The 27286-nt window shown below is 33.3% G+C and overlaps 1 protein-coding gene across 2 annotated transcripts in view; it reads left to right on the forward strand.

Annotated features, from left to right (window-relative positions):
- LOC126762206 (protein still life, isoform SIF type 1-like) overlaps nt 1-27007 on the forward strand; it is a 154755-nt gene extending 127748 nt beyond the window's left edge. Inside the window, exons 4-8 of one of the 2 annotated variants that reach the window (XM_050478774.1) lie at nt 11029-11149; nt 11376-11517; nt 12442-12635; nt 14661-14779; nt 22590-27007. In XM_050478774.1, coding sequence (XP_050334731.1) covers nt 11411-11517; nt 12442-12635; nt 14661-14779; nt 22590-22682 — 513 coding nt within the window. In that variant the 5' untranslated portion in view covers nt 11029-11149; nt 11376-11410 and the 3' untranslated portion in view covers nt 22683-27007. Of the gene's footprint in view, nt 1-11028; nt 11150-11375; nt 11518-12441; nt 12636-14660; nt 14780-22589 lie in introns of those variants that run through there. The other variant, XM_050478775.1, reaches the window with a different exon arrangement.
- Nucleotides 27008-27286: the final 279 nt, after the last annotated feature.

A 27286-nucleotide genomic window follows, 5' to 3' on the forward strand; every position in this document is an offset into this window, starting at 1 on the left:
ATTATTCTGTATGCCAGCGCTTAACCTTGGGAAGTATGGTCTTCAATGATTTCTGTGAATTTTGAGTTTTACGATATCAGCTCATTCTTGGAGCGCCATTTGATAGATTGCTGGACGGATTTGACGGATTTTTCATAAACTCAGATCTTGTCATCGCTAATGATGCTTTTGATGAATATAGAGTACTCAACTCTGTAAACAAGCACTCCACTCGACCTTGTTTTTGCAAAAGATTCAGTTGTTTTGGTACGAGTGTAGAAAGTGTAGAGTGTAGAAATATTTTTGAATATCTAAACTATTTTACTGTGAACAAATAAATTTTTAAATTTTTTCAAATTTCTAAACTACTAAAAGACCTCCTTAAAAAATAAAATAAATGATTATTATTAAAATTATATAAAAAGAGAATTTATTTATTTGCAAATAGAAATGCTTTCATGACGCTAAAACAAGTAAAAATACTAGTACTGGTACGCCTGGAAGTTGAGAATATATTAAGCATTGACAGGTGGCTGTTAACCAAAACTATTTTTTTTTATATTTATTGCAGAAATTTCTATATTTTCATTTACTATATATCTTCAAATGTCTACATCTAATGTTTACACTTAGCGTATTCACACACACACACAAGTAGTGTTATGTAAATAAAGATACCCGTTAGTTGCATCTCTGAAGACATGCTGTATATCCTTTGATATCCTGCCGCTTGTAACATGCGTTTATTGCGTTTTAGCATTTTCGTATTTTCTCCCTCTGCAGCCACTGTTGCTTGTCAAGCTCGCAGCGCTCTGCTTTGACTACGCTGCGTTGCTAAAAATAGCCAACAAAGGGTGGCATCCTTTCGTGTTTGTATTTCAATGCTTTCGTCCATATGCTAGTGTGCGGTTGTGTTAGTGTGTGTGTGTAAAATTCCGAGAAAAATACTGTCGAGAGAATTTTCATTTCCATTTTCGTGCATATTCGCTTTTATTGATGTGTACGTCACACGCGGCGAATTTTCCAACTTCAGATGTTAACAACAACAATTTTTGGGGTGCAAATACTTACATACATACATATATTTGTATATCATATATATAATATATATTTGTGTGTATACCTGTGCTCTGTGTTGCATTCGGACTGGGGTAGGACATTTGTCGCGCCGCATTTTATTAGATTTTGTGGTTATTATGATTTTTTTTTTGGAATTCAATGAAGTACGCTTAAAATATGTACATAAAGACACAAATACATTCTTGCACATATGTATATATGTTTACTTCTCTAAAGCACAATATCGATTTTAGTTCTGCGTTTGTTGTTATTTTTGAGTGGCTGCGAGTCAGTTCACCGTTGATTTTGTTGCACGTGCGTCTCTAATGACTTGCCAAATTATAAATATGGATTTTATTTTAATCAAAATGGCATTGGTAGTCATTCTAATTTACTTTTTACCTGCGTGATTTTCATTTCAAATTTTCTATAATTGGAAATTGCTGTCCAGTGTAACATTATCTTATTGCAATTCGCCATAAATTATAGAAGTACTTAAAGAGTTCACTTAATTGTACCCTGGAGACTTGTTTTTTATAGCAACCGTTTTTTATTGCCAACACAATTGATTATTCCATAGAAAATAAATTAAATTAAATTTTTATGGTTTCTGTAATAAATTGCTTTGATTTTAGATTTTGTTCTCTTTAGCTCATCTTCGATTTTCACAGCACTATCGGGATATGTGTATACTTTAGGCTTTATGTAGACTAAATTATATTGTACTCTTTCCAAAATATAAATGTAAAAGTAATACCTTATTCATCATGGAAAACTCGGAGGTTAGAAAATCTTCATATTAGATATAGTTGTAGAGGTTAAGGGAAGTATTGACCCAATATAACCAATTTCTAACACTCAGATATATTATTACATTTCACACATTGACCGATATTTGCGGTATAAAGTCCACTATAAGCACTGGAGTCAGCATATTCGATAACCAGGGGCTTGAATAGTTTTGACCCGATTTTGATAATTTCTGGAAACTGTGCTATATGGGAAGGAGGCATGGTCCAATTTCTATACTGTAACATAAACATCTTATAAGAATATTACATTCCGAATTTGGTTGAAATCAGACGAGCAGGTTCTGACATATAAAATTTTATCTAAAAGTGGGCAGTGCCACGCCTATCATCCAATATTGACCTCGGTTCCATTAGAGTGCTCACATTCCATTTCGGGGATAAAATTTAATGTCTCTGGCGTATTTATCGGCTTTTAGTAGTTTTAAACAGTACCGTTATACGGGGAGTGAGTGGAGTTTTCATTCGATTTCATCCATTTTCATACCATTGGTATGAGCTGATGTGGCAATTGCCCTAACAGAATTTGGTTATTGTAGTTTTAATGGCTTAGGAGATATTTACAAGGTGCTTTCCAAAGTAAACAGGACTTTTTGGATCTAGCGCCCCTGGTCGCGCCATCTATATGTCGACTAGTGCGTTAGAATCTGCTATCTTTATCGATTGTCCATTGAGAATTTCATGATATTTCATCGATTGATCGATTGGAAGTGAAGTTATTGCGTTTTAAGTGTCAGTATGTTTGTGTTATCGCTGCGAAAATGAGCTTCGAACAAAGAGCCAACATTAAATTTTGTTTTAAAATTGGTAAAACTTTTACCGACTTTCCTTTTCAATTGATGAAACAAGCTTATGGCGATGATTGTCTATCTCGTAGCAGAATGCACGAATGGTTTCAACGTTTTCAAAGTGGTCGTGAGGACATAAATGAAACTGTGCGTGAATTCCTCAAAAATCAGCCGAAATCATCATTGAAATTCATGGAAATGGCATTGAACATCTCCAAAACATCGATTTATTGCATTTTGACCGAACATTTGGGCTTACGAAAGGTGTGTGCACGGTTTGTTCCGCACAAATTGACTGACGACCAAAAATTGCTCAGAATCCAACATTCGAGGACGATTATTTGACCAAAAATCACATTTTAACCATTAACCACTCCCCATATTCACCTGATATGGCACCGTGCGACTTCTTCCTTTTCGTAAAAATGCATTTGCTCATGAAAGGAAATCGTTATGCAGACGTAGAGGCCATTCAAAAGGCTTGCACCGGCATACTGGCGGCCATACCGGGCAACGAGCTAAAACACTCGTTCGACATGCTTTTGGACCGTGCAAAAAGTTGTATTGAAGCAGAAGGAGACGATTTTGAAAAAAATAATTTGATTTTGCCGAAAAAACCATTTGATCTGTTTTTTTTTTTTTGTTTTATAGTCCAGTTTACTTTGGAACACTTCTTGTACATCAGACCTATTGTAGGGCGAAGTTACGACCATTTTTTTAAATTTTGTGTGCCCCAGGTGCTCCTTTCCGTTTCCATTGCCATCCCCTGTGCCAAATTATAAGTTTTCGATTAATATCGTTTTGTGGGCGTGGCAGTTGTCCGATTACGCCCATCTATGAAAGTTTCAGCTTACATACAGACAGTCACTCGCATTTCAACTCGTCTAATCATCCTGATCATACTCGTATGTAATATAGAATATACACAACTCTATATATAACTCGATTATTTGTAGGTGATACAAACAACTGTTAGGGGATCAAAACTTTTATTCTCTGTATCAAGAGTATAAAAACTGAAAACTTGGATATTTGAGTTTTTAACTTAAGGTTATATTTGAGCTTTTAACAAAAAAGCTGTAAATATTTTTACTACCTACATCTATTTTTACTTTTTTCCATTGGATATGTAAATCGAGATAAACCGCTTTTTTACTTTAAAAAGATTAAAATTATTATTTTTCCTTAAACTTTGTATATTCCCTTCCTCTAGTAATGGGTTTCATTCTACTATTTTATGCACTTTTTACTATTTCCATTTTACGCTTCAGTGAGTTTAATTGGCAGTGTAAATTTTAATAATAAATCTACCAGCATACTTTTTTCTCGATTAAAAATACAGTTTTTTAAGTTAAGAGCCGAAAACATGTAAATTGACTCAATTTTTTTGGTGTTCAAATATAATCAATTTAGCAGAAAATTAAAAAAAAGAATATTCTCAACATTGGTCTATAATGTGTTTGGATTTTACAATGAAGTTCTTTAGTAAATAAAAGCAATATCATCGGATCATATTTGAATCGGACTGCCAAAAAACAAACCGAGCCCATACAACAATGCTTATGTCTAAACCAATTTTTTATACACCAGGGCTTATACATACCATACCCTGCCTGGGATAGCCTTCAGTGCCTTAAGCGAATTCTTTGTGGAGCCCATTTCGCTTGGTTATTGTATCGACAGCACGGCACAAAGGTTTCTCAGCTACGTTTTCACGTATCTTTTTGGCAACTGCTACTTGACGCCGTTTTTGCAAAAGATTCATACTCATATTTAAAGGTAGTTTAGCATTGGCAGGCTATATAAGCCATTATCCAAAATATGTTTAGTCGATGCACAAGAGATACTCTCTCTTTGATGCCGACACGACGATCTTTAATTCGTTTAATTGGCGAAAAATTGTGGGTATAAGATATTCTTCTGTACTAGTATATCGGGTAGAACTGTAGGTGAATCAAATGAGGTCTCAGCTGAAATGGTTGGCTCATCGCCTCGTCCATGTAAGGTAACAGTTTCAATTTTGTGCTTTTATTTGAGGTCGTCGATAATGTCAAGGTATTTCCAGTTTTTATTGGATAATCTGAAGCCAACTCCATTGTCAAAAGTCTCTCAGCACAATTAGGTCAAAATACCATAAAATGTATCTCAATAAGTAACAACAATAAAAATGAAAATTTTGAAAATTCAAAAGCGTATACATACATATGTATATGAAAATTAAGTCCCTTTGTTGAGTGTAAGCTCTTTCCACACTCGGGTACGAAGTTTATGAGATAAAATAAATTCAACAAAATAAATGTCGCCGAAAATTCGAAGATTTTTGTGTCTGCAATAACTTTCGTATTAGTCTCCTTACCATCGGATAACGCGCCATCAATGGCCAATTTTTACTTCTAGCTCTGTAAAGTTTCTCCCAAAAACTTCAGCTATAAAACCATTTAAATATCAAAACACAAATAAAACTTGAAACAGTTTAGATTTTTTGTCAACAAACATCCCTTAATGTCGATAACAATAATCGTCTTAAATTTATTTAAATTCGCTGTCTGCGAAGCAATCAAGACAATGCTTATCTGCTGGACATATTAGCAAAAACTAACCCCAGCACACATAGACAGTCTTCTTATGCCACATGTAACAGCTTCCATGCATTGTGATTTCATCAGTGCAAAAAAAAACCCACTTTATTATATAAATGTCTTGATGACTTTTCCGTGCGTCTTCGCCCCGCCCAATCCACTGCTGCTTTTTAGTCCCTCATAATGCTCTCGGTAATGTTGTTTTTGTGCGCATCTGCTAAGCTTTCCAAACTACTTGATTGAAGTTGACACTTTAGTTGCGGTTTAATTGTTTGCTGTTGTTGTTGTTGTTATTGCTGCTGTTGTTAGTATTGTTTTCACAACTAGCGCTGTTGAAGCGTTGACTGCACTTAGGATAAACTTTTTAAAACGCTGCAAAAACATTGAAAATAGAATCGATAATCTTCTTGAATGCATGCGCTCACCCCACGCCCTTCACTCTAGCTCACTCTCGCTCCTTTCCTCGCGCCCTCTCTCTCTCTTAATCGTTCCCTTTCTATGCCATAGTGATTATGTTATTCTATCCGTTGGCGTCTTTGTTTCAGCTGACAAAGTAAGAATAATGTGGTTGCCGCGTTCGGAACTTTCCTTCTAATGTTATAAATTGCCACCATAAGTTCAAGAGATTAAACAAAGAAAATAATTTATTGTTGGTAAGTGTGGCGCTGCTGCGCACACATCTCACGCTCAACCAAGCATTTGGAATTGAAAGCTTGCACCACACATGCGACTTTGTCTGTGCTTTTTTTAAACTTTGTAAAGTTTGTTATTGTCTTTGGCCTGATAACTAATTTCTTTTGTGAGAGATTACTTTGAGTGCTGAATTTTTGGTTTTAAGACAATTACAGTTGTGGTGCCGGCTAATTGAATGTGAAAATCTCATTTAACGGGATTTTATTTTTGGTAGCTTTAATTTTATATTAGAAAAAGCTATAAACATATTAGTTATTACTCCATTGTATCGAAAGGAATATAACACATTGCTCAAGCCCTAGATTTTGGGATGAGAACAGTGTTTCTTGTTTTTAGAAAATAATTTAAGATTTATATTTTTACTTTCATCTAACTGTAATGAGCTTCTTAGAAGTCTTTCCCTTTAAGGATCTCTCAAATCTTCTAGGAATATTATATACGATTAAAATTTCCCTTTGAGTGTGAAAGCTCGGCTTCTCCTTACATATTCTGACTTTTGACAACTGCAGTGTACTCAAGCGCCATCTGACGTTTCCATCGTAAAGCTTATCATATGTGACTCTAACCGCATTTGAAACACTTGATAAGAAGTGCAATTTTAGTTCAATTCCACTGCCAGAAAATTGATACGGATAATGGAATAAATGTCATTGGATTAGTTTGCCAACTTGTTCTTCTCTATTGGCGTAGACATCTCTTACGCGGTTATAGCTGAGTTTACAACAGCGCGGCTGTCGTTTGCTCTCTTCGCTGTTTGGCGCCAATTGGAGATTCCACCTGGTCTTTCCAACGGAGTGGAGTTCTTCCTCTACTTTCCCAGACGGGTACTGCGTCGAATACTTTCAGAGCTAGAGTGTTTTCATCTATTCGGACGACGTGACCTAGGCAGCGTAGCCGCTGTGTTTTAATTCGCTAAACTACGTCAATGTCGTCGTATATCTCGTGCAGCTCGTTCCATAGACTGCGATATTCGCCGTTGCCAATGCACAAAGAACCATAAATCTTCCGCAGAACATTTCTCTCCAAAACTCGTAACATCGACTTATCTGATGTTGACATCATCCGTGCCTCTGCACGCAGGACGAGAATGATAAGTGACTTATAGATTTGGGTCTTTGTTCATCGTGCACAGAGGCGAGTGTGTATCTTGGCTACAACAATATAGATATCCGAGTCAATGTTAGGACCTCGGAGCGTACGCACATCTAAAACACTGGAGTCGTGTCTTCCTTCTATCACAATATGATCGATTTGGTTGGTGGCTTTTCGGACCGGAGATAGCCAGGTAGCTTGAAAATCTCATCTGGAATAAACCACTGAACTGTGAAACTTTAAAAGCTGGAAGAAGCGGTTTTCCGTTAACAGTTTCCGGCGAGACAACCATAGCAAACAGTGGTCGGGCCAGGATTAAGAACATTTCGCTATTTGCTTAGTGAGATTGGTAGAGTATCCTCCAGTTTTAAATTGATTTTGACTCGCCAGAAGTTCCGACAGTTTAATAGAGAGGTATTTTGCATTCGCCTTAAGATTCGGTATATATTTCGTCTGATGACAACAGCTGATCTTATTGAAATTTTTCGCGTCCAACCTCACACTTAACCGCTTTACCGTTATATATTTGAACAGCCAAACCAAAATTGGTTTAGAAAATTTGGTTCCGATCGATATAAATTATCGAATAAGAACGGGAGCATTGCTGATACGTTAAATTTGTCTAAGGCGACTGTTCACAAGCGCACAAAACGTCAAGGATTAATTTCGAAGACTGACATATGCGTTTCTCATGTTCTTACAGAACAAAATTCAGGGCATTAACCACTGTGATTTTCTTATCAAACGTCGAAGAAGTGATCCTCGTTTTAAGCGCTTTTGAAACAGCTCAAATCACTTAGAAGGTCGATAGTCACCAAAAAAAAGTTATGTTGTCTGTTTGATGGGATTTCAAAGAAATCGTTTATATATCTTATCTTAGAATTTCGAAGACCGCAATTTGCCGATTCCAAGATGTTCTGAAGAATTGGTACTGCCTCAAACCACAACCTATCGGATTTTGGGAAAGGATTTTGCCTTGCATCCGAATAAAATTGTTCTCACTCAAGAACTAAAGCCTTTAGGCCATCGTAACCGACGTGAATTTGCTGACTGATTTTTTTAAGAAAATCATCTACTCCGATGAGGCTCACTTTCATCTGATTGGTGCGATAAATAAACAAAACCTGTCGATTCCAGTGCAAAGAAAATACATAAATTATTCATGAACAACCCTTACATTCACCTAAATTGACATTTGGTGTAGTTTTTGGTCTCGTGGAATCATCGTTTCGTACGTGTTTCGAAATGAAGATGGTGATGATGGGTAAAGATCGATGATAACCAACTTTTTATGGTCGCAATGGGAAGAAGTTGATCTTGACAACATCTGGTTCCAACAAGACGTGGCTAAGTACCACACAGCGCGAGTAACAACCGAATTCTTGCGAGAAAAGTTTGGAACTCCGATACTTACAAGAAATTGTGACATTGAAGGGCCTTCAAGAACTTTTGATTTAACGCCATTGGACTACTTCTTGTAGAGTTAAAGTCATTGAAGAAGTTAGCAATAAACTAGACTCTCTTCAAGCTTTACAAGTCTATATTCAACGTGCTGTTCATGACAAAGTCCTCCAAAACTGAGTTATTCGAATTCGTTCCTACAAAAGACGTCGTGAAGGCGATTTGAATGATGTTATATTCAGCACTTAATCGTATCGATTGTACTTCATATGAAATAATGTGTGGAAAGAAATCTTAACACTCTTATTGGAAATCCCTGTATATTAGTTATAGTTCATGTATCACTTAGTAAATAACAAACTCAAATGAATTTACCAACTACTCCAACTAAATATGTTTAAAGAAATACAAAAAAATTTAAATAAGTATAAAGGAAGTTCAAGCATTAGCGCAATGATTTTTCATCCTTTAACCGTTTTATTTTTCCCTAACCATTATGTGCCTGCAGTGAGAGCAGTTTTTCTCTACAAGTTCTCCTTTGTATTCCCGTTTTCTGTGCGGGCATGAGAAGCCTGTGTAAATAGGTTTGTCATTTGTTAGCTTAAGTGCCTGTCGTCGACGTCGTCGTCGTTGTTGTCGTTGTAATTTTTCATTGTTACCAGAAATGTTAGAAATGCTGCAGCTTTCATTGTTATATAAATTAACTATTTCCTTGCGCGCTTTCAACTCGTTTTTTGTCATTACCTTTTTTAATGCATCTCCTTCAATTCCGTTATATTTATATAGACTAGTATGTAGTTACTAATACACGTACATTGTCCACTATTAATTTTCTTAAAGTTCTTTTATAAAGATGGAGAGTGTGTTTATCTTTTTTTGTATGTAATTAAGAAGAGAGAAGAGCTTGAAAAATGCAACCAAAATGTCAAAGCACTCTTGGTGGAGTAAAATAGGGTAATCTATCTCTTATTCTTCTTAATAAGCGCTTTAACCGTGCAAGTAAACATCATACTTTCAGAGAAGAAACTGAAGACCACAGAACTTTAATTCGTTAGGTATTTACCGAGTTATCGGAAGACGTTATACGAATTTTTTAACGGTTTTGGGTCTCTACAGATTCTTGAACAATATATTTCTGAAATAGAGAACCATAACCAAAATTTTACAGCATTAGGTCGATTATAGTCGTATATTTTTGCCTATCTCTGGCGTTTCCTGACACGATCTCACTCACACAGAAAATAATAGTGTAACCTGACCAGTGAGCTGTGAAAGCAATACGATAACTTTGCTTTCCGCAAAGTTTTATATCTCTGACATTTTTGTTGTCTTCCATTTTTTCATTATAATAGGTCTAGTAAGTTAAAAGCATTTTATTCATTAGATTTAAAATTTTATTTGGTAGAGTTTGAATGATCCACTTTTAAGTCAAATCAAGTCACGGTTTGTTTGATAACTTGTTGTCATATTGAAGATGGGACAATCAATTTTCATAAGATTTTCTTGAGGCGATGTTTTCATCAGCAAAATCATTCGCTCAGTTGACCACTTTTGTTTTGGAATTTGGGATTGTTTCCTTCGGGCCGTCCAATTGTTGACAGTACGGATCCGAATTAAGAGTTCGGCAGTTGTATGAGCTCATAATATCTGATTCCACGCCAATTCCTCAAAACACAAAGAAAAACTTCCTGATTGTAAATCCCAGATTGACCTTGCGGCGGCTCACCCCGAGGGAACCACGAACGTTTTCGTTAACGTTGTCGTAACACAGACCCATACATATTTGAATTTAAAATTATCGGAACGCGAAGTCGCTGTTTAAATACCCATTAGCGAGAAATGGGCCTCATCGGTCAACAAAATTTGGCTCGAAAACATCGTATTTACTTTGAACTTTTCAAAAGTCCATAGAGCGAAGCGATGCCGCTTGGGAAGTCTAGCGGCTTCAGTCCTTGCACAAGCCGTATTTTGTACGCTTTCAATTTAAGACCTCGACCTAAAATGCGCCAACTCGTTCCATACGTCCGTCCGAGTTGTGTGAGTGGTAATTTTCGATTTTGTAATTAAGTTGAACGATTTGTAAACGTTGTTCAGGGCCAAGTCTTTCCATGATGAAATGTCAAACAATACTGAACAAAAATAACATGACAGGTTGACACGACTCACGCATGACCTGTCAAAAAACGGCTATTGAAAAAAGTACCTCAAACGTGTACCACCCGTTATCATCTGATCACATTCGGGCTGACTGAAACAACAATTTTTTTGTATCGATTCGGTTTGCGCGCAAAGTTTATATGGACCAGTCTGGGTCAAATTTGATCATATGGTAGTCTTGGTTTAAAATACTTTTATTGTATCGATAGGTATCGTCTGTATATATTTTTATTTTTGAAAAATGAATTTCCAAAATTATTTGTTAGAGCGCTTAAAAATTTGGAACATAATTATATAATTTAAATCAATGAATTTAGAAACGATTTTTATAGTTTTAAGCTCTATGAAGAAGTGGTAGGTTTTGAAAAAGAGTTTGATACCTACACAAAAAAATCATTTTCTGTTACTATCTCTATAAAATTATTCAAAATATACTATGATTTGCTAAATTTTGACATTTGCTCTTTACAGCGCGGTAGTCGTTATCACGCTCATCGTCACAACCAACGTTCGCAGTCCTTAAATCGCGGTCAAGCGCTTTCACAGGCAGATGTAAGCGGAATGTGGTGACATCGGGGTGCCTCAGGTAAAGGTAGGTATCATAACAAAAAGTTAAATTTATGAATATAACAAAAAGTGCAAGCAAATGTACAGGCATTGCAAGAAATTGTAAAGTATAATGCAAACACAGGGTGACATGAAAATTAAAAATTTATTAAACTAATATTTTTTTTAGTTTTTTTGCGCATTGTTGTGGTTTTTTCTATAAAAAATATATAAATATTATTGAAAAAATAACAACAACAACTTTATTCCAGCTGCTGGAGGTCAGGGTGGTTGTGCCAGCTGCGCCATGGGTAACAAGTTGAGCTGCTCCTGTGCGCCATTGATGCGCAAGGCGTACCGTTACGAGGACTCACCATGGCAGACATCACGTCGGCGTGACGGACATTTATTAAGGTAAATAAACTATTTTATTTCGCCAACATTTACAACAAACTTAATTGTTCAGAATTCTTCGAATTTTGTTATATAATTTTTGACTTTTTCGTAAAAAAAGATGACAACAATTGTAAAGCCAAAATTAATTTCTTTGTATATTTTCCTTCTTTCTTTTATCTCTTTCCTTTCGCCGGTTTATTTTTCCTGTGGTCTCCTCTATTCTCTACCAACGTCCACCGCTCTCCACAACCAACTAATCAACACCAACAATCGACAACAACAACAAACAAACAAACAAATTGCAACCAAAAATAACAACAAATGTGTTTATTAAAAAATAATGAAATTTATTTGAAAAATTATATTTATTAAAAAAATAATATTTATTAAAAAAAATTATATTTATTCGAAAAAAAAAATTAAAAAAAAACAAATTATTTAAAATTCAAAAATGTTCTGATGTAAATTAAAAAAAAAAATATTATTTTTTGCGCCATTAATAATATGAATATCAATATTTTCTCTTCAAATTTTACACAAAAATAATTTTTCACTTTAAAACTCTGATTACAATTTTTTCAAAAACAATTTACATATAATATTGAAAATGTGGAATAATTGTCAAAAAATCAACAAACAACCGATAAAAATATGCAAAAATTACAAAACCAACAAACTTACAACAACTACTACAATAAACAACAACAACGTCCTGTCTTCCTTACGTACTTTTCGTGCTTGGTTTTCGCATTTTTTGTATATTTGTGTGAAAATTGCAAAAACAACAAACATTTTCCAAATATGTACTTCCTACTTACACAACAACAACAACTGTCTCAATATGCATATGTAAATGAAATATATATATCTAAAATCTTATTAAATGCTTATATATAATATCGCTTGCAATAATATTCAATGAATATGGTTAACCTGCGCCAGTTCATTCAGGTTGTGGGCTGAGGTATTTCATGTTTCGGCTAGCGGTGCCGGTACCGTTAAATGGCAGCAAGTATCTGAAGATTTGGTTCCTGTTAATATAACCTGCATCCAGGATTCACCAGAATGCGTATTTCATATAACGGCATACAATAGTCAGGTGGACAAAATATTGGACGTACGACTTGTGCAGCCAGGTGAGTAAAAATCTAATATAAAATAGTGAAAATTCTTTTAAATTTATTTTTATTGTTATTTAATTCAATTTAATTTAGCAGAAATAATGCAAACTTCCCATTAATGGCGATTGTAGGAGAGTAGGTTCGGTATTTTTGGTCTATCTCTAGACTTACCTATCAGTTATCTGCAGTTATCTGTAAGAAGTTCTCCTTCAAGCATAGTTTTAGGCTACCAGACCACTGTAACATTTTTCAAGAAGTTGTGGCTGCCATTGAGGTAGCAGCCTTCTTAAGATAAGTGTGCATTCACTTCGACAGTGGAGCTACAATACCAGCTTGCTCGATGTGTGCTCAAAGTTTTTCAAGAAGTGTATATTAGTTCCATCAGAGGGACATGTACTTTCTTCTCATTATGAATGTAACTATCAGGTTGTTCAATAAGTTTTGTCGTTTGACAAGAAAAACACAATTTTATGATTCAAGTACACTTTATTATTCAGTATAAACTCCCTGAACATTAATAGACTTGCCCCAATGATCCTTTAATCTGTGGATCCCATCCCTGAAGTGAGAATCCAGAAGGTCTGCAAAATACGCTTCAACAGCCCTTATGACCTCTTCCTTTGATGAAAAACGCTGGTCACGCATACATTTTTTGAGTTCTGGAAACAAATGGAAGTCTTTGGGGCCAAATCTGTTGAATACGATGAATACTCCAACAATTCGAACTTTAATTCATGGATTTTAGCCAATTTTTCTGATGAAGAAGGATTTTTTTCTTCTGCAAACCGGGTCTTTTCTCACGAATTTTTTTCTCCAGCTGGTCCAAAAGGTTACACTAATACGCAGAATTAATTGTTTTACCAGTTTGCAAGTAATTCACAAACAAAATTCCTCTCGCATCCCAAAAACTGATGCCATAACCTACTTGGCCGATTTCCGGACACGAACTCGTTTCGAAGCCGAACAACCAGGTTCACGCCACTCTTTAGCCTCTTGTTTTGATTCAGGAACATGGTGATAGAGCCAAGTCTCACCCATAGTGATGAATCGACGCACAAAATCCACTTTATCCTTTTTAAAACGCTCTAAATGTTGCTGAGAAAGTCGCATTCGAATGTGTTTTTGTTTCATTGTCAGCGAATGTGGCACCCACTATGCACACAGCTTCCTAAAATCCAAAATTTCACTTAAAATATAGCTCACTCTGCCTAATGAGATGTGCATGGCCTCTGCTAAATGAAATGTTGATGCACTTTTTGGACGTACTTCACGTGGATCGTCTTCAAGGCTTGTACAACCGCGTTTAAATTCAGCAACCCATCTTTCTAAAATAAAAAATTTATCACTGCACGATATTCAATTTTTTCCATTTTCCAAATTCTGTGACAAGGCTTGTAAACAAAGAATAAATTGACAGATTGAAATGAAATTTCTCATATGTAAGTTCATATGAAGAGTGTACCAACAAAACAAAAAAAAATTTTGGGCTAGAGCAACGCCCTCTCTTTTCAAACGACAAAACTTATTGAAGAACCTGTTTGACAACGCTTTGGTGTTGAAGATAATAAAATTTTAGTAGATGCCCTAATCGGTGAGACGTGACTTCATATATAGAATTAATATAACAATTTTGACGTTTTGTTATGAATCAATCAGTACTATTTTTTATTACTTTTGATGTTTGCAAGTTCAAGTTTTTCTACAAAAGTTGTTACTGATATATCGTCACTTAAAATGCAAAACAACGTATCAAAAAATTTGAAGTTGTTCTTCTTATTGCTTACAATTCACTTTATCATATTACACATACTATGTTTCATAAATAATTTTAAGCTACCGCTGTCCACTATATCCACTAAATAACCATTTTATAACCAAAACGTGAATTTTATTTCAATATGATTGGTTTCTATTTGATCGTTCTTCCTTCACTTGTAAACTTATGAAAAGTGATGTTACGTTATTTTGCATTTTAGGTGACTATATATCTACATATTATACTTATTTGATATCCTAAATATCCCTCTCACTTTCTTCCAGGCACACGCATTGGTCAGGCATCAGAATGCTTTGTTTACTGGAAGGATCCGATGACCAATGATACATGGGGTCTCAATTTCACTTCACCCATTGATGCAAAGCAATTCCGAGAATGTTGTGTAAGTATTCTCATGCGGATTAGCAAGGCCAACAAATGCAACAAAAGCGAACTGTTTGTATGTCAAAATGCATACGAGATTATTTGAGCCATTTTGCATAAGCACGTGCTCAAATACACAGAGAAATATTTATATGTGGACATTTGTCGGACGAGTTTGAACGAAAAGTAATGGTCATATTTTGTTTTATCATAAACTCGAGTTATCAAATTAAAATTAATCATTTCATTTGTTTTGAACCCTACTTTGGTATTTATGGATATAAATTATCTTTTTGTAGGCAAAATTTTATTTGCCTTTGAGAACTTTTGCTATCAAGGTTTTCTGCATGCATACTCCAAATGGTACCTCTGACGGTGTCTGATAGTACTTCATAAACTTCTAGTTTGAAAATTGGGTACATTGTCCTCAAGTATTGAGTTAAGAAAATAAAACTTTGTCTTTAACACGAGTTAAACATCAAATTTTGGTGTTTATGTCCCTAAAATTGTTTTGACGGAGACAATTTCTCAGGCTTCTTCTTTTCAAATACACCCAAAAATAACCCTTTCCAGTCTGTTATAAACATGGTACCATAAACTCTAATTTATTATCTTTCCATGGAGTTTATCAAAGAAGTGTTTTCCTATGGACATAACGGGGGTTTTCACTAAGAGCTCTACAAAAGTTTTTTAAATAAAACAAAAACGGTTTGGGATATCAATGAAGTTATTTATTCGTGCCATTATGTATGAAATTCGACTTCTTTTACATGGTCATCACGGAGACATATGTTGCTTATTTACGAAGCCATTTAGCCAAAAATGAGCCTCATCGCTGAGGATGATTTTTCGATGAAAATTCGGATCATTTTTAAATTGTTGCTCAGCTCAATTCACGAACATACGACGATTCTGGTGGTCAAGCGGCTGCAGTTCTTCAATCAATTCATTTCAATTTGATCTTGTAAGGATCAAGATCTTTTCACAAAACTCGCCGCAACGACGTCACAGAGTTTCTTAACGCTTGAGAACGAAAGACTGATTTGGGTCTTCCTCAATTGATGCGATAGCGGCAGCAATATTCACGACACTGCGGGCACTTCTTTGTCCCACTGGCACGGGAACATTTTCTACTATGCCTGTGGAATCAAATGTTTCCCCTAGACGCTCAACTGTTGATCTGACAGGACGATTATGACGACCATAAATTGGACGTAGCGCTCTTAAAGTTGAGGCCACTGACTCCGAATTTCGGTAGTAATGATTTCGACTCATTGTTGAATCGTACATCTTTCCATGATGAAATGACAAAGCCTACTGAAGACAAATGTCAAAATAGCGGGAAAAATATGGCGTCGTTTGCTGTCCCCATCTCTATTGAAAACCCCGTTACAACTCATTATTGCTTCTTAGTTTGCCATAAAGGTGAAACCTTAAAATCGAGTTAATTTCATATTAGTGTTTAATATTGCACGATACACAAAAATTGAGTTTATAAAAGAAGTTGTATTAGATAAGAAAATAATTTTTTAAATACTTTGTGTTGACTTTTTTCTATAAACTGAAAAAATTAAACTCTAAATTGTGATAGAGCGTAAAATATTTTTTTTAGTATTTATTATTTATTTAATTTATTATTTACTTATTATTTATTTATTTTATTTTCTTTTATTTTATTTTATTTTATTTTTTTAATTTAAGCTCAAGTGTAAATGAAACAAAAATATTTTCTTAATTAAAAAGTTCACTCGTACCATTACTTTTCGTTCGACTGTACATATATAGTATGTCAAAATATGTATGTGTGCTTATGCAACTTGGCGACGGCAGCAACAGTCCGAAATGCTGATGATGTTTGCTTTGCTTTTACGTGTGTCCGACAAGGTTCAGTGCAAAATCGAAAAACCAAAAAAAAAAAAAACAAAAAAAAAAAGAAATAAAATCAAAAAGTAGTTTTAAAACTAAAGCGAAATTTAAAAACCAAAACTAAACACTAAATTAACAAAATCAATGCAAAATTTGTGAAGCGCTGCCTTGCAGTTGAGCGTTTCGAAAGCAGTTATGTTTGATCAGTTGTGATTGAGACTTTATTAATCGAGACGTGATTGTGTGAATTGGAAGATTATAAACTCATTTTGTTTTGCTAAAAATCAAACAGCATTGATTAGAAATTGCAGAATTAGTTGAATTTTAATTAATTTAAAGAAAATATTTATATGAACTTATATAATCCTACCATAATATCTATAATGGCTAAGTGGTTGTTACTCGTAATCTTGAGTTGTTCATTGAATCATTGTCATTTCTTTGAAGTATATATATGTATTCAGTATATGTATATATATATGCGTATGCATAAATACATGCGTATATATGTGTATGTTTATTTGCTTAAGTACTAACTAAAATCATATGTATCTCATGCCGTAGCTATGTACTATATTGTCGTATCCTTTCATGCATTCCTCACTCATCGATTTAGTTTAGAGCATTGCCACATTTTCAATATGTTCATATAACTATGGATTCATTAGCGCTGCTTTCTGCATTGTAATTAGCAATACTGTGGAGTTCGCCGCTAGTTAAGATGGTTATGTGCAAGTACAAATTAATTGATGACAGTTAATAATAGACGGAGATTAATTTGTGGGTTCGCTTCTAGTAGCTTATGTTGATGGAGAGGGCACCGCGGTGCCTTAAATACATGTGGGTTGAGATTTTCATGTGAAACTCCGTTTAATGTAGCGCAATTTCGCTGCTTTACTCAATTTGTGCAATTCTTCTTAAAAGGCTCTTTGAAAATTATCCCAATTTCAGCTCAGTTTTTGTTACACTGTGCAATTTTACACAGATGGCAGAATTTTTGTTTCAATTACCACTGCTTCACTCCATATCTTGAACACATGTTTCAAGATTTTTCTTCAAAATAATTTAATAAATTTTGGTTAGCATCTGGAGGGGCTTCTTCGACGTTTGCTGTCCTTTTTGTGCGAAGGAAAAAGGAACTGAATCTACCGAACAGCATTTAATTCCACAAACTCGGGGTTTTCTTCGTTTAATGTAAATATGGTTTTTGGGCTTCGGTATTTCGGAGAACATTCTTCAAGAATTTTCTTCAGTTGTTTAAAATCGGGAGGGGATTCTCCAAAGTTTGAGGACTTTTTTGTGTGTATTACTGCAAGTTTCTTTGCAACATAGCAATAATTTTCAAGTCCAACCTTTATCGTTGCGGCTTCGTTGTGACCTTTCTGGGTTTTTCTAAACTATTTTTTGGAATTATTATTACACATCCATTTAGTCCGCATAACACATCATTCCGGCGTGATATTATGCCTACTACATATAAACCATACAAGCCGATATGGTAAAATTCATAATCCAGATGTTTCCTCCAATATTATATAGACCTCGAGTCTCAAGATATTTCATGCAGCAAAATTTGGTTTTGCAGATTTGTGTTATTTTTGTTATTGTATCGTCAAATAACATACTTCAAATGGTTTTGAGTAAAATTTTGCAAGTTAAAAGCCAGAGTCCATTTTGGGTATGTAGTGGGTAGTTGGGTACTAAGGTTTGGAGATTTATAGAGAAATTGACGGTTCCTTCTCGTAAAACTTCCAGTTTGTTCAAACATTTTCTTACTAAGATTGGTCGTGACTTCGAAACAGAACTGAAGTTCCATCTGACCATTTGTAAAATGTATTTCTCTTGTTCTCGCCTCTGAAACGAAGTCCAACAAAGACGCTCCGCATCTCACCCTCTTTTTCTCGCTCTTTTGCATTTGTCCGACCACGTAGCGGAACTCGGCAACCGAAGTTGTTTGTGTGAAGACTTCTTTAATAGGTAAATTAGCCGAGCTAAGCTTGATTTAATGAACACCCGAAGGCTGTTCGACCAAAGATTACTCTTTGTAATACTAGTAATACAACTGATGCCTTCCCGATCGCCTTTGAACCTCTCAAATTCTAACAATTCTTCTTGAGAAATGCTAAGCTTCTCGGTATAGAAAATGAAAATTTGAGGTTATGCTCGAAAAGTTTCCCTTAAGAGATTCTAAAACTTCTGCGGAATAAAAAATTAGGTTAAGTTCTAACATTGCTTTTTGAGGGATTCTCGACTTTCTGCTGAATAAAAAAATTGAGGTTAAGCCCTAGCATTGCTTCTCCTCAGGTTCTAAAGCTTCTGCGGGGTAAAAAAATTGAGGTTAAATTTGTTTATAAAAAATTGAGGTTAAATTCTTTTACTGCTTCTTCAGAGATTCTTAAACTTCTGCGGTAAAAAGAAATGAGTTGAAATTCTGGCATTGTTTCTTGAGAGATTCTCGACTTTCTGAGGAATTCAAAAAATTTAGGTTAAGTCCTAACATTGCTTCTTCAGAGATTCTCAATATTCTGCGGAATAAAAATAACTTTAAGTTCTAACATTGCTTCATAAGGGATTCTCAACCTTTTGCGCAATAAAAATTATTAAGGTTAAGTTCCAACATTGCTCTTAAATATTGAGATTAAGTTCTAACAATTCTTTTTGAGGGATGCTAAACCTTCTAGGAAATAAAAAAATTTTGGCTAACCTTCTTGAATGCTGGAATTTTAAAGCCAATACCCAGAGTTAGATGAAGTAAGCTCCGAAAAACACTATCTCTGCTCGAGTTCTACACAGCAACGAGCTCTATTGGCTAATATTTTATAATGTTTAGGCTAGAATTACAGTTTGTTTTTATAGATTTTCACTTTAATCCGGTGTCATATTCCACAGTTCTTGCTAAACTCATTCGAATATTTACCACCCATAAAGCGCTTGATATTTAATACGCGAAATAAACTGAGCGCCATTAAAGATCACGCCACTTGTATATGCATAATTAATTAATCAACGCTTTGTCATTACTTGATTAATCATTATATGTGTATTTTTTCTTTTATTTTCAACATTTTCAGGTATCTTACATTGTAAAGAAATACGTTAGTATAACTCCATGTAACTTAACTTTCGCTTTGTCTCCACTTTTGTTGTAAATTTTCTTTTTCTGTGTAATCGTATTTTGTTTTTCGGTAATCATTCCTGAGTTTGTTTTTTTCACCTATGCGAAAATATTCCATTACTCAACCTTTTTTGAACCTACCATGAAAAGGAACTGTGTCATTGCGGTTTAGTATACACATTAGTAAAATACTGTTATCTTTCTTTGTGCTTAATTTTCTAATATTATAACTATGTCTTCAGTTCCTTTGTTGTATTAACTAGTAATTTGGCATGTTAATTACTTGATCTCCAACTGTTTCATACACCCATTTAAACATAAGCTATAGTAAGCACTTTTTCGATGTGATCAAAAGCGCGAGGTCGTGACATTTAAGTATTAGTTGAGGTAGGTCCACTAAAAAGTGAGTTATATTTTAAAGATAGTAGCTTTTTTATTTATTTTTGTTGGAATATTATTAATTGCTCTTCGATAAAATGTCAAAACCACTTTAATTGTTCAAAAAAGTGTCAAAAAAATTATGAATTTCGAAATTTTCGAATACAATTTTTTTTCGAATAGCTCAATTTTTGTTAATCGCTCGGATAGTGTCTTCGCAACATTCTCAAAACCACTTTTAATTGCCCAATAAAGTCTGCATTAATGCATATAAAAAATTCTGAATTTCGAAATTTTCGAACAAAACTTTTTTTTCGGGTATTCAATACCTTTTTATTACATATAGAAAAAATCTTTATTTCCAAAAATTCGTATATAATTTTTTCTGTGCATTCAGTACTTCCCTTATACAAATAGAAAAAATTCTGAATTTCGAAATTTTCAAATATAATTTTTTTTGGGTATTCAGTACCACCGTATGTATAAAAAACTCTGACGTTCAACATTTTTGAATCCAATTTTTTTTTTGTGTATTAAATACTTCCCAAATACGAATAAGAGAAATTTTAATTTCGAAATTTTCGAATATAATTCTTTTTTCGAAATTTCGAAATTTTTGGAATTCAGTACTTCCCAAATACATACGTAAAACAAAAAATTTTCGAATATTCATAAAAACAATTCTGACTGTCGAAATTTTTGAACATAAATTTTTTCCGGTGTTACATACCCCCCTAATTGCAATTCTGAATTTCGAAATTTTCGAGCATAATTTTTTCGAGTATTCAGTATCTTCCTAATATATTAAAAATTCTGAATTACGAACTTTGTTTCAAGAATTCCCTAAACGTACAACAAAAATCTGAATTTCGAAATTTTCAAACCGTATTTTTTTCGAGTATTCAGTACCTTTCCAATACATGTAAAAAATTCTGGATTTCGAAATTTTCTAATATAAACTTTGTCCGGTAACAGTACCGTACCGTAATACGTAAAAAAAATTATTTACAATTCTGAATTTCGAAATTTTCGAGCATAATTTTTTTCGAGTATTCAGTACCTTCCTAATATATTAAAAATTCTGAATGTCGAAATTTTCGAATCCCTAATACGTAAAAAAATTTAATTTAAAACTCTGAATTTCGAATACATAATCTTTTTCGAGCATTCAGTACCTTTCCAATACATACATGTTAAAAATTCTGAAATTCGAAATTTTCGATTATAATTTTTTTCGGGTGTTCAGTACCTCCCTAATACTTATAAACCTTCTTTGTCGTAATAGAAATTGAAAATACATATGTATATATATATCACAACCAACGCCCTCAAACGCACTCTATTCTAAATTGCACTCACCTGTTGCCTCTCGGTAGTGCTCCATTGTCTCTTTGCGCCTCCCTTTTCGTACATGCAGTTACCCAGATACATACATATATTTCGACTTCTATATATTGTACCCATCCCCTTAGTGTTCTTTTCTCTTTTAAATCGTCAATAATTTCTCATTGTCACATTTGTATTTTAGTCTTTCGTACTTTGTATGTATGTGTTTACACCATTATTCAAAAATACTGTATTTATTGCTGCCAATAATAACTTCTCACACCTTCACTCACGTTATGTTGAAGCCGATTAACAATATAAAATATGATTGTATTATATTATATGTAAATAACAGTCTGTTTTGTTCTTTGTAAATAAAAATTTTTTCGAAAATGAATCAACACTAAATTATTTATATTTATATTGTATTCTTTCATTCTTTTTTCTCTTCTCCTTTCATCATTTTCGTACATTGAAATGAACCGAAACAAAAAATTTTAATCCTCATTCATATTCATTTACTTTACGCTGAAAAATAAATTCACTGAACATTTTTTACCCAAAATTCGTTTCACTCGTGCCTCACAATCACGCTCACTCACTCGCTCTCGCCCCCAACTCGTTCACTCACCTTACTCGCTCTTGCGCTCTATAAATATGAATATAAACCTTTTTTCTACTAATATATCTATTTGTTCGTACAATAACAACTTTGATGCAATATATAATGTATATAAACTTTAATTTATATATGTAATAAATAAATATATATATATACATAATTTTATTTATATATTTATATATATATTTCTCACATATCTATTATATAACTTAACACTTTTCAACAATCGTTTGCATTTTACGGTAACGCGTCGGTTAACTAACCAAAAATAATTTTGAAAAAAATTTAAAAAAAATGCACAACAATTAAAAAAACTATTTTTAAAAAATATAAAAAAACTAAAAAAAAAATTTTAAAATTTTGAAAAAAAAAATTAAAAAATATTAAAAAAAAATACAAAAAACGAAACATAATTGCAAAACTTATTTTTGCAATTTTTTGTAACGAAATTAATTATTTTTCCGTAAAACAAAAAATCCCTTCCGCCGCCGCTACAATGCATTGTGCAATGAAATGCAAAAGAAAAATGCAAAACGATTTAAAACAATCGCACGCATCCTTTACTACAACACCCTCTCCTATCCCATACATCCTATGCCCGATGACGAGCCCTGAGGTTCGGCTGTTGCTGCCAGTCAGTCGCTCGATTCGCTCAATGTGTGTTGTCACACACACACCTATTCTAATCACAATAATTCCCTTCCGCTATTTTGAATACAAACAAGCAACCAAAAAGCACTGGCGGTTTTGTTAAATATAATATTACATAATAACAACAACAACTAACTAAATGACAAATTAAAAAGTTAACATGTAACAGTACATACTTAAATAAAATATAAATGAATAATTAATTATAAAATTCTTTAAAATGAAAAAGCTTAGCATTCAAAGCTTTTGTTACAATAAATCAAATCAACAGAACACCAAACAGCAATTTCAACACCAACACAGTAACAACAATTACAGTTAAACATAAAATAAGTATCTATTTTCTTGACAAATATGTAGGCACATATACAAGTTTATGTAAATAGGTCTATGCAGTGCCGGATAAACCTAGTAAAAGTACTTCGTTTTACTACCAAAAACTATCTAGATCCTATAAAAGCTAATAGGCTTTTTTCGGGACATCAGAACTAGAAAATGCTGTAGATGGAAGCTTGCGAGCTTCTCCAAGTATTTATCAGCATTAAAAAAACCGGAAAAATCACTTCGGTTTTTCACACGAAAACTAACTATGATCGCATAGAAGCTCGTAAGCTTTTTTCAGCACTAACTGATTAAAAAAAAAAAGTCGTAAAAATACTTCGTTTTCTATGTCAAGTACTTTTTTAATTACTATAATAACAATCTTTCAAGTATCCATCAGGATTAAAAAAATATCGTAAAAATACTTCGTTTTCTATATTAAGGACTTTTGAAGAAAGCTTTCGAGCTTTCTTTCGGTAAAAACAGTTTTTTTGAGTATCCATCAGGATTAAAGAAAATATGTGAAGGTACTTCGTTTTCTAAATCAAGAACATTTTAAGAACGTATGAAAGCTTCCAAGCGTTTTTCTAGTATGTCAATTTCTCCAGTTTCCAACGGGATTTGAAAAACAATAAAAGCACCTCTTTTGCTCTACCGAAAATTACGTATACTTACGATCGTATGAAAATTTTAGGATATTTTTGGTTTCAGTTTCTCCAATATCCATTAGATTTGTCAATTAGCAAGCTCTAAAAAAAGCCTTAGATATCTCTTTGAGTTGGCAATCGCATCCCCAGGCGGTGAATTACTAAACAATGAGCATTACTGATGTAAACAGAGTACAAATCATAGCTGAGTAGTACAAAAATCTCCGACCAAGTCGTCTGAATGATAACTTTAACAGATCCAAAAAGATTATCTTTTATAGCCGTTGAATGCATTGCGTCTTCAAACCAATAGAAATTACTTTACTCACTAACCCAAGAAGTCAAATATCACCAAGCTTGACCCGAAACAGTTTCAATTCGACAAAGCTAGACTAAATCTTTAACTCCTTACCATTGCTGAAAAGGTTAGCGGGAAGTTGTCCACAAAGGCTTTTGTATCCGATTTCGAAATTTGGCTCAAAAACGTCGGTTCTTCTTGGAACTTTTCAAGAGCCCAAAGAGCGAAGCGATGTCGCTAGGGAAAGTCGAGAGGCGTCGCAAAACGCGCCACGTCGTTCCATACGTCAGTCCGAGTAACTGTGAACGGCGTCGAATCGACTCTCCGCGGTCTTCGCGTACACTCTCAGCTTCGGCTGCTCTATTTTCTTCACTGTGTGCTAAACGTGGTCCATTCGGTCGAATATTATTCAATAATGAATGCTGGGTCTCAAGATGGGTGATGGTGTTGCGAATATTATGGGCAGTAGGCCGATAATGTTGACCATAAGCAAAATGAGCAAAGCGCGCGAAACACATTTTCTGGAGAACGTGAATTTTTCATATAAAAGTTGAGCGATTTGTAAACGTTGTTCCGGCGTTAGTCTTCCCATTATGAAATACCAAACAAAACTAAACAAAATTAACACGATAGCTTGACACGACTCATGATTGAAAAAAGTACGCCTACTTGGATCACCCCCTAAATACATATTACCAAATAAGTCTTTCTCTCGAACAAATATCCATGAATGACTAAAAATAATAATTATTGCTCTTACTGTGGTTAATCCGGCACTGCACATATAAATTTCAGACTTTTCTAAAAGATATTTCTCCAAAAAATCAACATATGAATTAGGGCAAAAGTTACTACTTACAAAAATAATAACTCATAGCCATACATACATATATATAAATACTTATAGTAGTCATGAGTTTCAATATATACATTCTACATATAAACATAGGCTAACTAAAATGCAAGAGAACAGATTTTTAAGAAAAAGCTAGAGAAAAGAAGCGTTAGGAAAAATAAGAGAGTAACTCCGAAACATTCAGGAATGAAAGCAAAGTTAACATAACATGAAACAGAAAAGCATACATATATTTTTGTAAAAGAAATTTAAGAACGAAACTATTTATTTTTAGATCAAAAATCACAGAAAATTTAAAAATTCAAAATATTAAAATAATAAATCATATACTAATATATAAAAAAATATATTTTCATAAGCGGTTGGTTGAGGTTAGGATAAAGTGAAATATTGCTTAAAGCATGAACTTCAAAAATGAAAATCTGTACTATTTGGTTAGTATATAGATGAGATAATAGATCAAAAATATAAGCTTCCAAAAATAGTCACATAGGTGGGTTGTAGATAAATGTAACTAAATATTTTCTGAATCAACTTAACAACAGTAAACAATAACTAACAAAGTTACTGCAGAGAAAAAGGTGCTTCCTTAAACATATAGTACATAGGTAGGTTATGTGAAAAGGTTATTTGTGAAATAGGTCTGGTGTTGTATGTTTTCTATTATGACAGGATTAATTGCTTGGAATCATCAATCTTCACATTGTAAGTGTAAATCAAAAGTACATCATATTCCAATATTGAAGTAAAAATGTATTAACTGGCCGCCCTAACGATGTTTGAGATTTTCTCTTGATCCCTTTTGACCATTTTGTTCGCGTAGAGATATACTTAAGTTAAAGCATTGAGTTTCAGCATACTTTTTGGCTGATATAATATATTTTATTCTCATACAATTTTATATCAAGAATCCTTTGGCTGGTATTTGGTTAGAAAAAAGCTGTGAAGCTCATATGGTTTTAATGAAAACCTCATATCTTTTGACAGAAGTAAATGTCATATTCCACTTTACTTGCTTTAAAGATGAGGCCTGATTAGCTGACGATTTGACCGCCAATAAAATTGCACATTTGTGCATAAGAAATTTTATTAAAAGCTTGTTAGCGCAATTATTTCCAAGACGTTTATCATCTTCATTTTTCATAGTATTTTCTGTAAATTTTTTTGTATCAAAGATAAAACATTCCATATTTCGAATATGTGATTGATTTTTACCAACTTGCAAAACTTCAAAATTTGTATTAAAAATCGATTTTGTCACTGTACAGTCGATGCCCCTTCCCAAATGGTCTTATGTAAGACAGTATCTAAAAATCCAAAAGGGGAAACGTTTCAGCCCGAATGTAGAATAATTATCATTTTCGAAGGCCTTTATCACCTTTCTTGAAGTGTCTTCCAAAATTTTCATTTTCTAAGGTCTTTATCACCATTTTTGAAATATTTTCAAAATTGTTTGTTGAAAGTTGAAACAGTTCAGATTTCAAATAACATTGATTTTGAAGATTAAAAAAATATCTTAAAGATCTATATATATATTTTTTCAAACCTATAAAATCAAAAAAATATTTTAAAGATCGATATAAGTCTACAAGCATTCGACAACCCTGCCTCAGTTCTACTTCGAAAGGTCAGATAAACTTAATTAAACAGTAAAATAGATATTGTGAATGTAACAGAAATGGAAAATGCGTATAATTTACTCGCTGAGGCATTTCAGCTTGCATGTAGGCAACAGCAAAGGTTAGAATTAATAAAAATGGCTTATCAATGAAGTTTTAGCTATCTATTTCATACTTAAATATGCAATAAATTACTAGGTCTGCTTAGAAACATCGATGTTGTTATAAATATATATAAGAATATTAAATTTAAGGGCATTGTAAAAAATTACTTTGCAGCCCAAATGTAGGCAACAGCAAAAAATTAATCGTTGAAAATAGATATGTATAGCAACGAGGTTAGATTAGTTAAATGAATTTAGAATACTAATTTAGTTATAAAACAATGCAATTATTTGAAAAAGAAAAGCAAACACAAAAAGAAAAAATAATTCGTGAGGTTTTGAATAAATTGGAAAGAAGGTAGTTATTAGGAAATAATTATTTTTGAGTGAGTTATAAAAAGTTAGTGCAGTGCAAAGTTTATATTTGGTATATAACAATCATAAATAAAGAAGATTTAAAAATTAAAATTTAAGTTTAAAAAAATTTAAATTAAAATTTAAAACAAAAAAAATAGTTTTGAAATTTATATTTAAAAGAAAACTTTAAATTTAAAGTAAAAAAAATTAAATCAAAATTTAACATAAGAAAACAACAATATTTAAAATTTAAATTTTGGCAAGAAATTGAAATTTAATGTAAAAAAATTAAATTAAAATTTAAAATAATACAAGAAAATAGTTTTAAAGTTTAAATTTAAACAAAAAATTTCAATTTAAAGTAAA

The sequence above is a fragment of the Bactrocera neohumeralis genome, chromosome 6, assembly GCF_024586455.1.
Source record: "Bactrocera neohumeralis isolate Rockhampton chromosome 6, APGP_CSIRO_Bneo_wtdbg2-racon-allhic-juicebox.fasta_v2, whole genome shotgun sequence".
In the NCBI taxonomy this organism is placed as follows: Eukaryota; Metazoa; Arthropoda; class Insecta; order Diptera; family Tephritidae; genus Bactrocera; species Bactrocera neohumeralis.